A 12,063-nucleotide genomic window follows, 5' to 3' on the forward strand; every position below is an offset into this window, starting at 1 on the left:
GTATTACAAGGGATCGACCTCTTAACATATTCTAGTTTTAAAAGTCTCACTCGTCTCATCCCCTATGCTGATAGAAAAATTAAATAAAAACTAGGCTTCTAGTTTGCTTCAAAATCATGCCTTTTTAATTCGTGTATTGAATAAAATACCATTTCCCTTCTAGTTTGGAATGCCTTTTCGTTTTCTAGTCTATTTCATTTACTCATATAAAGTTTGTTTGGAAAGTACTTGAAGTGCATTTTCTAAAAAATAAATTTGTTGAAAACACTTAAAATACTCTTTTAGAATTAAATTGTAATTAAATTTCAAAATAATCTCTCTAAAAAAAACTTTCAGTCATTTAAAAATATTTTTTAACCCAACAACAATTGGAGATGGTGTGGGAACCAACAAAGCGCCTTTCATCAATTTGATTCAATGCCACTTGCCAGATTGTGCATATCTATATCCAGTTTAGTATTGCGTCTTTATGGTTTCTTCTCCCTTTTGCACTTTTTGCTAATATTAAATGGAAAAATACTTGTGTTCATATGCTTATTATGATTAATCGGGTTTTACAGTACATGCGTCATAATCAAAATTGTTCATATTTTTATCTTAAATAAAAAGTTATCTTTATGCACAAGTAATCAAAGTGAAAATCATTTAGTAATTAAGTTGCAACAAATAACTTCAAAATTTGTCCAACCAGTTCATCCTTATGATGAACTAATGCAAATGATAACTGAATGGCTTCTAATTTGATTGATTTTATTTTTTTTAAGTTGATTATTAGACAATGATAACGACTATGAAGGGCTTTTGTCCTGACATTAGTACTTTAAAATAAATAAGAAAAAATGATAATGAAAACGCTAGGATGACCATACTTTTTAGATTATATTTTATAAATTACATTACATGGCAGTTCATGGTAATGATAAACACACATCATTTTTATTCTCCTACACATTTAAGCTTAATCATGTCTCTTATTTTCGTTTAATTTATTTAGTCTGATGACTATAAATATATAAAAAATGATGCATGAGAGGTCCAAAAATGTGTTTGAAAATTAGCCTTATAAACAAATTACAAGTGAGTAGACAAGTACACTCAAAAAATATTAAATATAATCAAGAATATGAAATTGTAACTCCAGCTCTAAAAATGGTGATTATACAGTTAATTGTTATTGCAGGGAAGTTCTACATGTATCAAAAATTGACAATCATCAACGCACGAATAACAAATGAAAAAGCAAACCTCTAACTAATTGATAATTAACTCTGGTCTCCCATGAGCTAACAATATTGCTCCATCCACATCACCTCTCCTCTTTTCTTGCATATAATATATTCTTTAGGATAAAGGGGGGATTAACCTCTCTGGCTCTTGTCGCTCACTCTCTCTCTCTCATTCTACTATATTAAGAGAGAGGTTAGGATGAATGTGTGTGTGTGTGTGTGTAAAGCCTCCCCTCCCATCTCCAAAAGCTCCCAAATATTCTTTCTTTTCTTTGATGGAATATCATTAGACTTTACTCAAAGAATCGAGAAACAAATACACACACAATAATACAGTGGGGAGAAAGAGACATCAGTTCTGTGAAAGAAGTTCTTAGCTGTTATCTCACTTTCTCATCAGCTAAATGCCCAAAAGCCCATACTTGTTCTTTGTCTCCATTCATTGTCTCCCATAACATTTCCTTTCCCACCCCATCACCAACTCAGTTAAAACAACTACTCAAACACTCAGCTATATCCAGCAGCTGCACTTCCAGAGAAAATTAATATAGAGATTATGAAGATCCAGTGCGACGTGTGTGACAAAGAAGAGGCAACTGTCTTCTGCTCTGCCGATGAAGCCGCTCTTTGTGACGTCTGCGATCGCCAAATTCACCATACAAACAAACTTGCCAGCAAACACAAGCGCTTCTCTGTTCTCCACCCAACTTTCAAGGATTCCCCTCTTTGTGATATCTGTCAGGTTAGTACTAGATGCATTCTTTCTCTATAAAATTACTGGGAAGTGATTTTCACCCTCCCATTTCTCCCCATGCACTCCTTATTTTTCTAGCCTTTCAATTTGATATAAGCCTTTGGATTGAATAAATCAAAGATAATCGAGGAACTATAGTATGGGAGGGGCGCAGTTGGAGAAAACAAGAGTCTGAAAATCACTATCCAAATTCCAAATTATATTGATTCTTAAATATTTTGTGCTTGGTTGTAGGAAAGGCGAGGATTCCTCTTTTGTCAAGAAGATAGAGCAATTCTCTGCAGGGAGTGTGACCATTCGATTCACAAATCGAACGAACACACACAGAAACACAGCAGGTTTCTTCTCCCGGGTGTCAAGCTTTCTGCGGCTTCTTCTTTGTATCCAACTTCATCAGCCTGCTCCAACTTCCCCGAAGTTATGACCGCAAAAATTAATGATGCAAGAGCCTCAAAGTCATCCACAAAGAGACAGAGAACAGTTTCGCCTAACAAAATCTTGAGTTCTCCTTCTCCTTCGTTATTGGAACAACCAATCTCATCTTCGTCAGGCAAGAAGGTAGAAGAGAATTATTGTTTCAATGACTATGGTTCGGGTTCGACGAGCAGCATATCAGAGTATTTGATGGAGAAGCTCCCCGGGTGGCATGTGGAAGACCTTGATTTTTCATATGATCATTCCAATGCTTTCTGTGAGGTTGGAAGTGCACATTACCTCTAGAGGGGTTCTTTTTCTTCCTCTTTTTTATTTTTTTATTTTTTTTTATTTTTATGTCTTTTGTTTGAAAAACCAGTAGAAGGCCATTTTGTTGGTGATGTGTATATTTGCCAGTTGTCATGGCCAATTTTGATTATGTAAGTTGTGGGATTTGCTGCCTTTAGTGAAGCAAGATCTTCCAAACAACATAAGTTTTTTTTCTCATCAGATGATTTGGCCATCTGGGTACTTGAGGTTTCACTTGTTATTGGCAACTTTTTGGCAAATGGTTTTACTTTGTTAAGGTGATTTGCTACCTCAGATATTGAGGGCGAGGTCTTCCCTACTAAGGGCTTAAGGCCTGTTTAATTTGGCCTCTATATAAGGTGATAATGAATATCTCACTCACTTTACTTATTACCTTCATACAACTAATTACTTTAATGTTATACTTAGTTACAAATTCATGCAACCAGACTTCGCTTTCAAATGAATTTACTTAAGGTTGTTTGGTAAACATTTCATTTTTCAGTTTTGAGTTTTTTTTGTTTTTTTTAAATTAAAAACATATTTGGTAACTACTTTCATTTTTCAGTTTTCGAAAGCATGAAAAAACTAAAAACTAAAAATAAAATAGTTATCAAACGCTTTGATCGTTCACAATCTGCAAAACAATAAAATCAAGAAACATAAAACAATAAATCCCCAGGCCCATCTCCCTTCACCACATTCATTGTATATCGTGCAAACATTAATTATTTTAAATTTTAAAATTAAACATAAATAGTACCTAACAAAAATTGATCGCACGATATACGATGAATGGTCGCAATCACGGATCTCTAAGATCCGGTCGTCCATCCCCACATCCCACACCAAAAAGTAAATACCCAAATCCCGAGCCGCACCCCATTTGCATTTGATTTGATTTTTGTGATTGTCATAGATTCTCTTCTCTATTACATGCATACCTAAGAATTTAAAACCATACGAATTTCTAAATAAGTATTTTAATTCTGTTAATTTTCAATGGGTCAATAATTAATTTAGTAATTGAGAATTGTTATTAGCACTTCAAAAATCTCATTCCACACTCAATTAGGAAAGAAAAATACACTTGTGAGAAGTGTAGAATAAGACTTTTGAAATGCCAATAACAGTTCCCTAGTAATTAAGTGGCTAAAGTTGCAAGCATACGACAACACATTCATCATATTGGCTAAATTGAAAATACATTTACCAAAATAGAGTCTCGATAGAAACACAATGACAAAAAGAGTTAATAACCTTAAAGTTTTAATATGATGTTGGTTGTTCTAGAGCATTCCTTATCTTGTTATGGCAATATTGATGCTTTGCTTTTGCAAGTCTACGCAAGTTTTTTAAGAAGAGTATTTTTTTAATTCACATGGATGATGTGTGGCCAAAAATAAATAGGATGATGAGTCCAAAAATAAATACGAGGAAGAGACAAAAATAAACACAAGACTGCACACAGCTAAGGCCAGCAAAGACAAGAAAAAAGAACAACCTATGGCCAGGGAAGGATAAGAACATGACTTGAAGCGAAGCTTTAGTCACCTTCTCTGAGCATGACAACCCCGAGCCTAGTGAGGATAAGGGAGACTGTTGATAGATAGAATGTTGACTAGAGCGAAAGGGGATCTGGTCACCTAGACTTCTGGACACATCCTTCTTTTACATTGCAATACAACCTAGTCAGTTGCAGAGTTCGCTTGGCGAGGAATCGAGGGACCACTTTAGGAACTGAAATTTGTGACTTAAATGACGAATCTGGTTGAGGATCGGAAAGATAGCCCAACAAGAGAGCTTTTTGGAGCCATTTATACTCTAAACAAGTTCTGCCGAATCTGATTCGAAAAAAAAATCTGGAAAGATTATTTTGAACAGCCAATTCCATTGCCAGAAGTGCACATTTAGCCTCGGCCTCCAAAGAAGAGGCATTAGTACTGTTACTACCAGCACCAGAGCTAAGGGTCCCTGTCTCATTTCTAGCCACCACTTCCAAACCCATAGAAGAGGAAGCTTTAGACCACGAAGCATCACAATTGATTTTCACAAAATTAGGTGGGGGAAGGATCCACAGGGGTTGGGAAGGCAGTGGAACCAGCAACTCGGCAGAGGTTGGGGTGGCCTTGAGGAAATCCTTGACAGAATCTGAGGTAAGTTTCATGGTTTTGAAAAGAGAAGGGAAAACATTCTTAAAGCTTGCATGGCATCTGGCTTTCCAGATTTCCCAGCAAAGGAAGGAAACAGAAGATAACACAGTAAATAAAGACATATCTCCACCTTCCACCACCTTGGATAAAGCTAACAACCATCTATCAAGAGTATTAATAGATCGGCAATCAACATGGTAATTTAAACCAGATGCAAACCAAATCACCGAAATCCAGGGGCAAAGGAAAAGAACATGCTCAGCAATCTCCAGTGAAGATTTACAAATAAGATAAAGAAGGTCATTCAGAGCCCGACGATGGTAGATACCCTCTATAGTTGGAAGACAAATGTTAGTTATCCTCCATAAGAAAATTTTAATTTTTGGGAGAGTCTTCATTCCCCATATTAGCTTCCAGAAGGTTAGATCCACAGAAACAAAATTGCTAGCACTCGGGCTAGCCAACGAGTGATTGTTCAAAGACAGAGCATGGCTAAAAGCATAACCCGACTAACTGAATAATCTTCATTCAAAGACTAATGCCAAATCAGACAATCTGAATGGGAAAGATCTCCAAGAAGGGTAGCCTCAATTGTGGCAGATTTCCATGGGGGATGAGATGTTATACCGACCCCAGATTCCATTCGATCAACAATCGAAATGACATCCGTAGACGTTTTGGCCACATTAACCGGAACAAGTATGATCAGGTGAAGCAGACCATCAGGGGTGGAAGTGAGCCATTTATCTTGCCAAATACACACATTTTTTTCCCTCGCCAATTTGCCATTTGGCCTTTTGCACAATAAGGGCCTGACCTGGAATAAGACTGCTCCAAGCCTAGGAGGCCCGACCACCATTGGAAACATTGAGAGCGTCTTTTGAAGGAAAGTATCGATCTTGGAGAGTTCGTGCCCAAAAGGCAATTGGATAGGAATTGAGGTGCCATAATTGCTTTGCCAACAAGGCAATATTATAATCCAAAAGACTTCTGAAGCTAAGCAGGCCACGCTTTTAGAAGCAGAAACGGTCAACCAATTATGCTAATGAATCATACACTCGTTCTCCTTTTGGCCCCACCAAAAAATGGCTAGAAGACCATCAATGTCATGGCAGAAAGTAGCCGAGAATAGGAAACAATTCATAGGGTAAATAGGGATAGCCGTCATAGCTGCCTTAATTAAAATTTCACGCCCTCCCAAAGACAAAGAAGTCGATTTTCAACTTTGAATTTTCTAAGAAATCTGATCTTTCACAAAAGAAAAAGCCTCCTTTTTAGAACCACCCAAACAGTAAGGAGACCAAGATATTTACCCAAGTCTGAGGTCTGGTGAATGTTGAAAATATTGCAAGCTTCAACGATGATAGTTTGGGGGAAGTTGGCCGAGAAAAAATGGAGGACTTTTGCAGATTGATAGTTTAGCTAGACGCCTCACAATAAATATCCAATAATCTTAGGAGGGCCTAATAGTTATCACGATCCACATTGATGAAGAAGAGATAGTCGTCGGCAAAGAACAGATGGGACAACACATGGCATGATGAAGCCAGATAAATACCAGAAAGAGCACCCACCTCACAGTACTCACATATTAGGGAAGAAATGGCCTCCGTCATGAAAGGGAACAAGCATGGAGATAACGGGTTTACCTAGCGAAGACCCCCTGGAAGGGAAAAAAATTTCTCTACTTTTGCCGTTGAAAGTGACAGAAAAAAATACTGTTTTGATGCAGGTCATAACCATCGCCACCCACTTTGAATGAAAGCCCAGCCAGAGGAGAACATCTTCCAGAAAACCTCACTCAACCTGATAATAAGCCTTATTTATATCCACTTTCAGGCCCAACTCGAAGTCGTGTTTAGTTTTTTAATGCTTTAGAAAATGAAAGGCTTCGTGAGCAACGAAAATATTGTCTTGAATCTGATGCCCCGGAACAAAAGCACTTTGATGATGAGAAATGAGACCCGGGAGATAAGCCTTCAATCTATTAGCCATCAACTTCGAAAAGAACTCATAAGCAAAGTTACATACACTAATAAGATAAAATTGAAAGATAGATTCAGGCGTCTCCACTTTTGGAATGAGAACAATGTTCGTATGATTCATATCAGGATGATGGTGCCTAAGAGATGAGAACTCCGAAATGACCCCAAAAATAAATTATTGACAATCTCCCAACAAGATTGATAAAAGTTCCCGTGAAAACCATCATGACTCGTAGCTTTCAAATCTCTCATTTAGAACACCGCACCTTTGATGTCCTCAAGAGTAAAAGGTTTTAGGAGATCATCATTGATTTGTGAAGAAACCACATGTTTCAGACCCGACAAAGCAACCTGAAAATCTCTTGGTTGGGAAGCCAAAAAGAGATTTCTAAAATAGTCTTCAATGTGGCTGCGAATTTGGCTTTCCTCCTCCAACCAGATATCATTCTTATTTTTCAATTTTAGAATGCGACTTCTTTACCGCCTAATAACTGTAGATTGATGGAGAAATGCAGTATTTTTATCTTCCTCCCGAAGCCAATTGATACATGAAGCCAATAAAGTTCCTCATTTCTCCAAACCTCAACTAGCTTTTGGTATTTGATAAGTGCACTTCATGCTTAGTAGTAGAGTTAGGTTGAGATTCATTATCTTTGATGATTTTGAGCAAATTGTTGATTTTCGTCCTATTGTTAGAGAATTTCTTACTCCAAGAAGACAACACATTAGAACAATGAAGTAAATTATTGGAGAAAGCATACCCAAAGGAATTATTTATATCATCATTCCAAGCTTCTTTACAACATTAAGAAACTCAAGATCTCTAACCGAAAACGCTTCAAGTGAAAAAGGCATGGGGCCAAGAACAATAGATGAGAAGAGTGAATGATTAAGGGACGATGATCAGAGCCGATCAAAGGACCATGGGAAATCATCGCCTGAGGCCATCAATTCATCCATTGCACATTAACAATAGCTCTATCAAAATGTTGCTCAATCTTACCCTAATTCTTCCAGTCACGTTCCCAGGTAAACACTGGACCAATGTATCGAAGATCAATGAGAGCTTTCTGATGCATAAAGTTCTTTAGGAATATGGTACGGTCGTAATCTTATTCTCTACCTCCCATCTTTTCATGCGGCTCGTTAAAGCCACCAACACATAGCCATGGGAGACCAAGTTCAGAGAATGAGATGCAATATTCTCCTAAAAAGAACTATTTTATGATAGTGAAGAGGACCATAAAACCAAGAGATATGAATGGAAGGGGACTCGGACTGCACTTGGACACATGTGTCGATAACAAAATTAGATACATATAAGATTTGGATAGCAGTACCATATTTCCACCTGAGACATAACCCACCAGACTTGCCAACTCCAGGAACAGAAAAAGCATTGCAAAAACCTAGGGAGCAGCCAACCTTTTAAAGACATCATTCTTACACTTAGTTTCAGATAAAAAAACAACAACCAAGGGCTTATTTATTCTTACTTGCTCACGAAGAGCATCCACTATCAAGTCTTGCCCAATCACTTAACAGTTCAAAGCTAGGTAGATCACTTGTTCCCCCTGGCTGTGTCAGGCCAACCACCAGTGCCCTAGAGAATTGTGGGGTTCTCCACACCCTTGATAGCACCACTGTCGACTCCATCCGATGAGTGTGGAGAAGCGGTGGTATACATGTCATTGGAATATTCAATAGAAATGACTAGTTTGGTTGTTGCCAAACAAGAAATACATGATCTACTGTGACGGGCAGAGGGTCGGCCACGATTACGCATATAAGTTGCCACAGTAGCAACCTTGGGATGCTTGGTCTCCTGGGCTAGAGAATGAGATAGTTGATTCTCCAGTATTATAGTTTTTTGTTTTTTCTTTCTACATCAGTATCACAGTTGTGAACCTTTCATTATTGAGCACTTCGAATTGGCATAAGGTCGAAGGAAGGTTTCCCCAGATTTCCCAACAAAAGACTCTAAGTAATGCTAGACATGATGGGGCCACTGCTAGCATGATTAGGAGTCCCATGTGGAGATCGAGATTGAGAGGTGTTACTGATGGAAGTCCAATTAAGTTACATATAGTGGATAGGGTTCCATTTGAGTAATAATGATAGGAAAGAAATAGATCCCCTTCCTGGAAACACGTGGTTGCTTTAGGGGGTGTGGTAGGGTTTGAGGTATAAGGGGAGAAGGAAGTTGACTTTGAGGGTGACAGAAAGGCCAAGGTTGATTGGAAAGACTCAACAAGCCAACTGGCAGTAGAAGCGGTTGTGGGTGGAGGGAACTTTTTCTAGATAGGCTTGAGTTGGTTTCCATAGGAGGCAGGCTAAACGACAATGATAGTCCCCCCTTAAAGATTTTTCTGTGCGTCGTGGTAGAGATCACCGTGGCTGAGGCACCCCTTACCACCCTTCGCCGACAGTTTTGGTAGAGAATTACCAAGAACCCAAGGAAGGCTTTGAGAATCCCTAGGGGATGGGGAATTCCATCTCTTCCCTCCACTAGAACTATTGTTAGAGTGAGAAGCCAAGGTAATACAAGGCAGAGGGACTTGTTCCCCAATCATGGCTGAAGAGTAAGGATAGTCTTGCACACATTTGGCGCATCATGCTCACAATATTTGTCAAAATGGCCTAGTTTTCCACATCTAAAACAAAAATTGGACAGTCGTTCATATTTGAACACCACCCTAGTTCTTCCCCTATCACGGCGCTATAACCAAACTCCATTAGATCATGGTTTTCTGGCATCAACTTTAAGACAAACACGGAGGAAATCACGAACTCCTTCTGGACAAGCTAAGGTGTCGTCAACAACAATAACTTTGCCAAAAGGTCTCGTACATACGAGCATTTTGAATAGAAAAGTCTTCTAAAGGCACCCCATGCATTTAAACCCAGTAGTAAATCCAATGAGCAGGGATTTCCTCAAAAGTAAGGTGAGATGACAACCTATAAACAACCAGACAGTCTCCAGCAATATTCCACGGACCGTTATCAAGGATCCTGTTTGCTGCAGATTCTGAGGGAGCGGTGATGGTGAAGGTAGTATCCGTATGAGCAGAAACTTTGAAGTCTCCATAGAGGGCCCACAAACTCTTGATTAAATGCATAATAGTACTCCAAGGGGGGTAGGCATTACGCAATCTGGAAGCCTGCCAGGCAAGTACCAGTATTGATGATGGGATGTTCAGGAGTTCTATCTAGATTAACTAGAAAATTGTTGGTTTAAGTGGGACTTTCCTCCATTTGTCCAACTTGGGATTGAAAAATAAGAAAACTGATAAGGGATGTAGGGTTTAATTAGGGAAGGTTGTGATGTGAGCATGTTGAAAATGACAGAGCCGGAAGTGGGAATAAAGGGATGTTCCCTAACATAGGTAGCAAAGCCACCGGCTAGGGCTGCAAGCTGGATACTATAGGAAACATTGACATAAAAGGGATTAAACTCTCCAAGGAGTACGTGTCCAGGGATTATGGTGCTGGGAACAGGAGGTCAAACCCCAAAAAGAGAAAAATATCCCATGGAATTTCATATTTAAACTTAGACATGAAGTAGAGACATAGAAAAAGACCCAAAAGGAAGAGAGATAAAGAAACAAAAATATATGGTAGATCTTGGAGGATTTGAACTGGTAGATGGAGGAGGCAGCGACAAGATGGGATTAAAAGCAATAAGTGGCCAGAATTAATATTGGGAAAACTCATTAGATGTGATGGGTGGAAGGTTGGGACGGAGGCAAAATATCTCATACAACTAGTGGATGGGAGAGAACCAGTTATGTTGGGGACAAAACACGACGAACAGGATGAAAACCAGACAAACTGGTGGAAACCCTAGCTAAGCAAGGAGAGACTCTCAGGACGAGAGAGATTTAATGCTAGACACAACATTTATCTCACCAACATTTGGTATGTCATTTAGTGGAGATCAACTTATGTAATTAGAAACAGAAACTCACACTACAAAATGGGCATCGTTTGTGTTATGTGTAAATGAATCAATGTCGCATAAAGAGAAACTTATACATGATCTTGTATCATTAGCAAGGGATATTATACCTGAACTATGAAAGTATGAGCTTTGCTCTCCTAAGTATCAAAAGACAATAAATACACTCGCTCACTCATAAAAAATGATGAATTAGAGAGAATCATGCATGAAAGTACTATACATGATATTGGATCATGAGCACGGGATATTGTACCCAAACTATGAAAGTACGAGCGTTGCTCTCCTAAGCATCAAAAGACAATAAATACGCTCACTCATAAAAAATGATGCGCTGGAGAGAATCATGCATGAAAGTACTCCATCTTTGAGGTGTGAGAAATTGATTGCATATTTAAAAATTAATTTTAATTGCAAGCAGCATTACTATATTAAGCTATTGTTTAAGAATTCAATCCACTAACGTTCTCGTTTGTCAAAAATTACAAGTGGGGTTACTATATTAGGCTAGATTAGAGAGTGACAAGAATTTCGACTCAAAATGCAATAGATTGAAGAAGAAGAAGAAGACCTTGTCCGCCAAAAAATCCACCATTACGTATCTAAAAAACAATTCACCAGCTAATAATAACCCATGGAAAATGATAATCACCGTTCGCACTAACCTCATGTGCATCGTTCACTACATAAGCAATACAAAGCTTATTCTTTCTTGAATCAAACAATGATGCTTGTGCTTTCACAGGGATTGGCGCAGATTACACAAGAGACCCTAAATGAACCCCTATTTGTTTTCTCCCCCTCCACTCTTATAAAATATTGTCCATTATTTCCGTTCATTTTATTCAATTTTGATATCCATAAATTAAGAGTGTAAGAGAAAAAAGACAGAAAAAAAAAAAAGAAAAAAAAAAAGACGTGATTATCAATTCCGTTCTCAACCTATGTGATATTTGCATCCACACTACATCATTGCCTTAGAAAGCCAACTAAATGTGTCCAGAGAATTAAATGTAATACGAATTTTTTTAGCAACAGTCACCACCATGCCGCCCTTTCTTAGGGACAACTAAAATTTACTCACATGGACTCAAGTTCACGGTCACCGTGGCATACCAAACCACTAGTACAAGACCATGTGTCAAACTATCTCCACTTGGGCTTGTATTAACGGCTTGGAACACCACCGTGGCGGCAAAAGGGAAAAGAAATGCTAGGAAGTGTTGCGTGTCCAAAATTCAGAAGAAAATAAACAGTGAAATAA

The 12,063-nt window shown here is 38.3% G+C and overlaps 1 protein-coding gene across 1 annotated transcript; it reads left to right on the forward strand.

Annotated features, from left to right (window-relative positions):
* The first annotated feature begins 1,477 nt into the window (after nucleotides 1-1,477).
* Nucleotides 1,478-2,937, forward strand: LOC137725015 (B-box zinc finger protein 20-like). The gene is made up of 2 exons (XM_068463630.2): nucleotides 1,478-1,968; nucleotides 2,215-2,937. Exons 1-2 carry the CDS (start codon nucleotides 1,783-1,785, stop codon nucleotides 2,698-2,700), a joined length of 672 nt encoding a protein of 223 aa, XP_068319731.2. The 5' UTR covers nucleotides 1,478-1,782; the 3' UTR covers nucleotides 2,701-2,937.
* The last annotated feature ends 9,126 nt before the right edge of the window (nucleotides 2,938-12,063 follow it).

Source organism: Pyrus communis, chromosome 5 (assembly GCF_041283825.1).
Source record: "Pyrus communis isolate YQ-2024b chromosome 5, ASM4128382v1, whole genome shotgun sequence".
Taxonomy (NCBI): domain Eukaryota; kingdom Viridiplantae; phylum Streptophyta; class Magnoliopsida; order Rosales; family Rosaceae; genus Pyrus; species Pyrus communis.

Excerpts from the sequence above, each read along its gene's own strand:
- LOC137725015 (XM_068463630.2), top strand. The coding sequence starts at position 1,783 with ATGAAGATCCAGTGCGACGTGTGTGACAAAGAAGAGGCAACTGTCTTC. Across the intron at positions 1,969-2,214 it reads CTCTTTGTGATATCTGTCAG|GAAAGGCGAGGATTCCTCTT; the intron begins GTTAGTACTAGA and ends GCTTGGTTGTAG.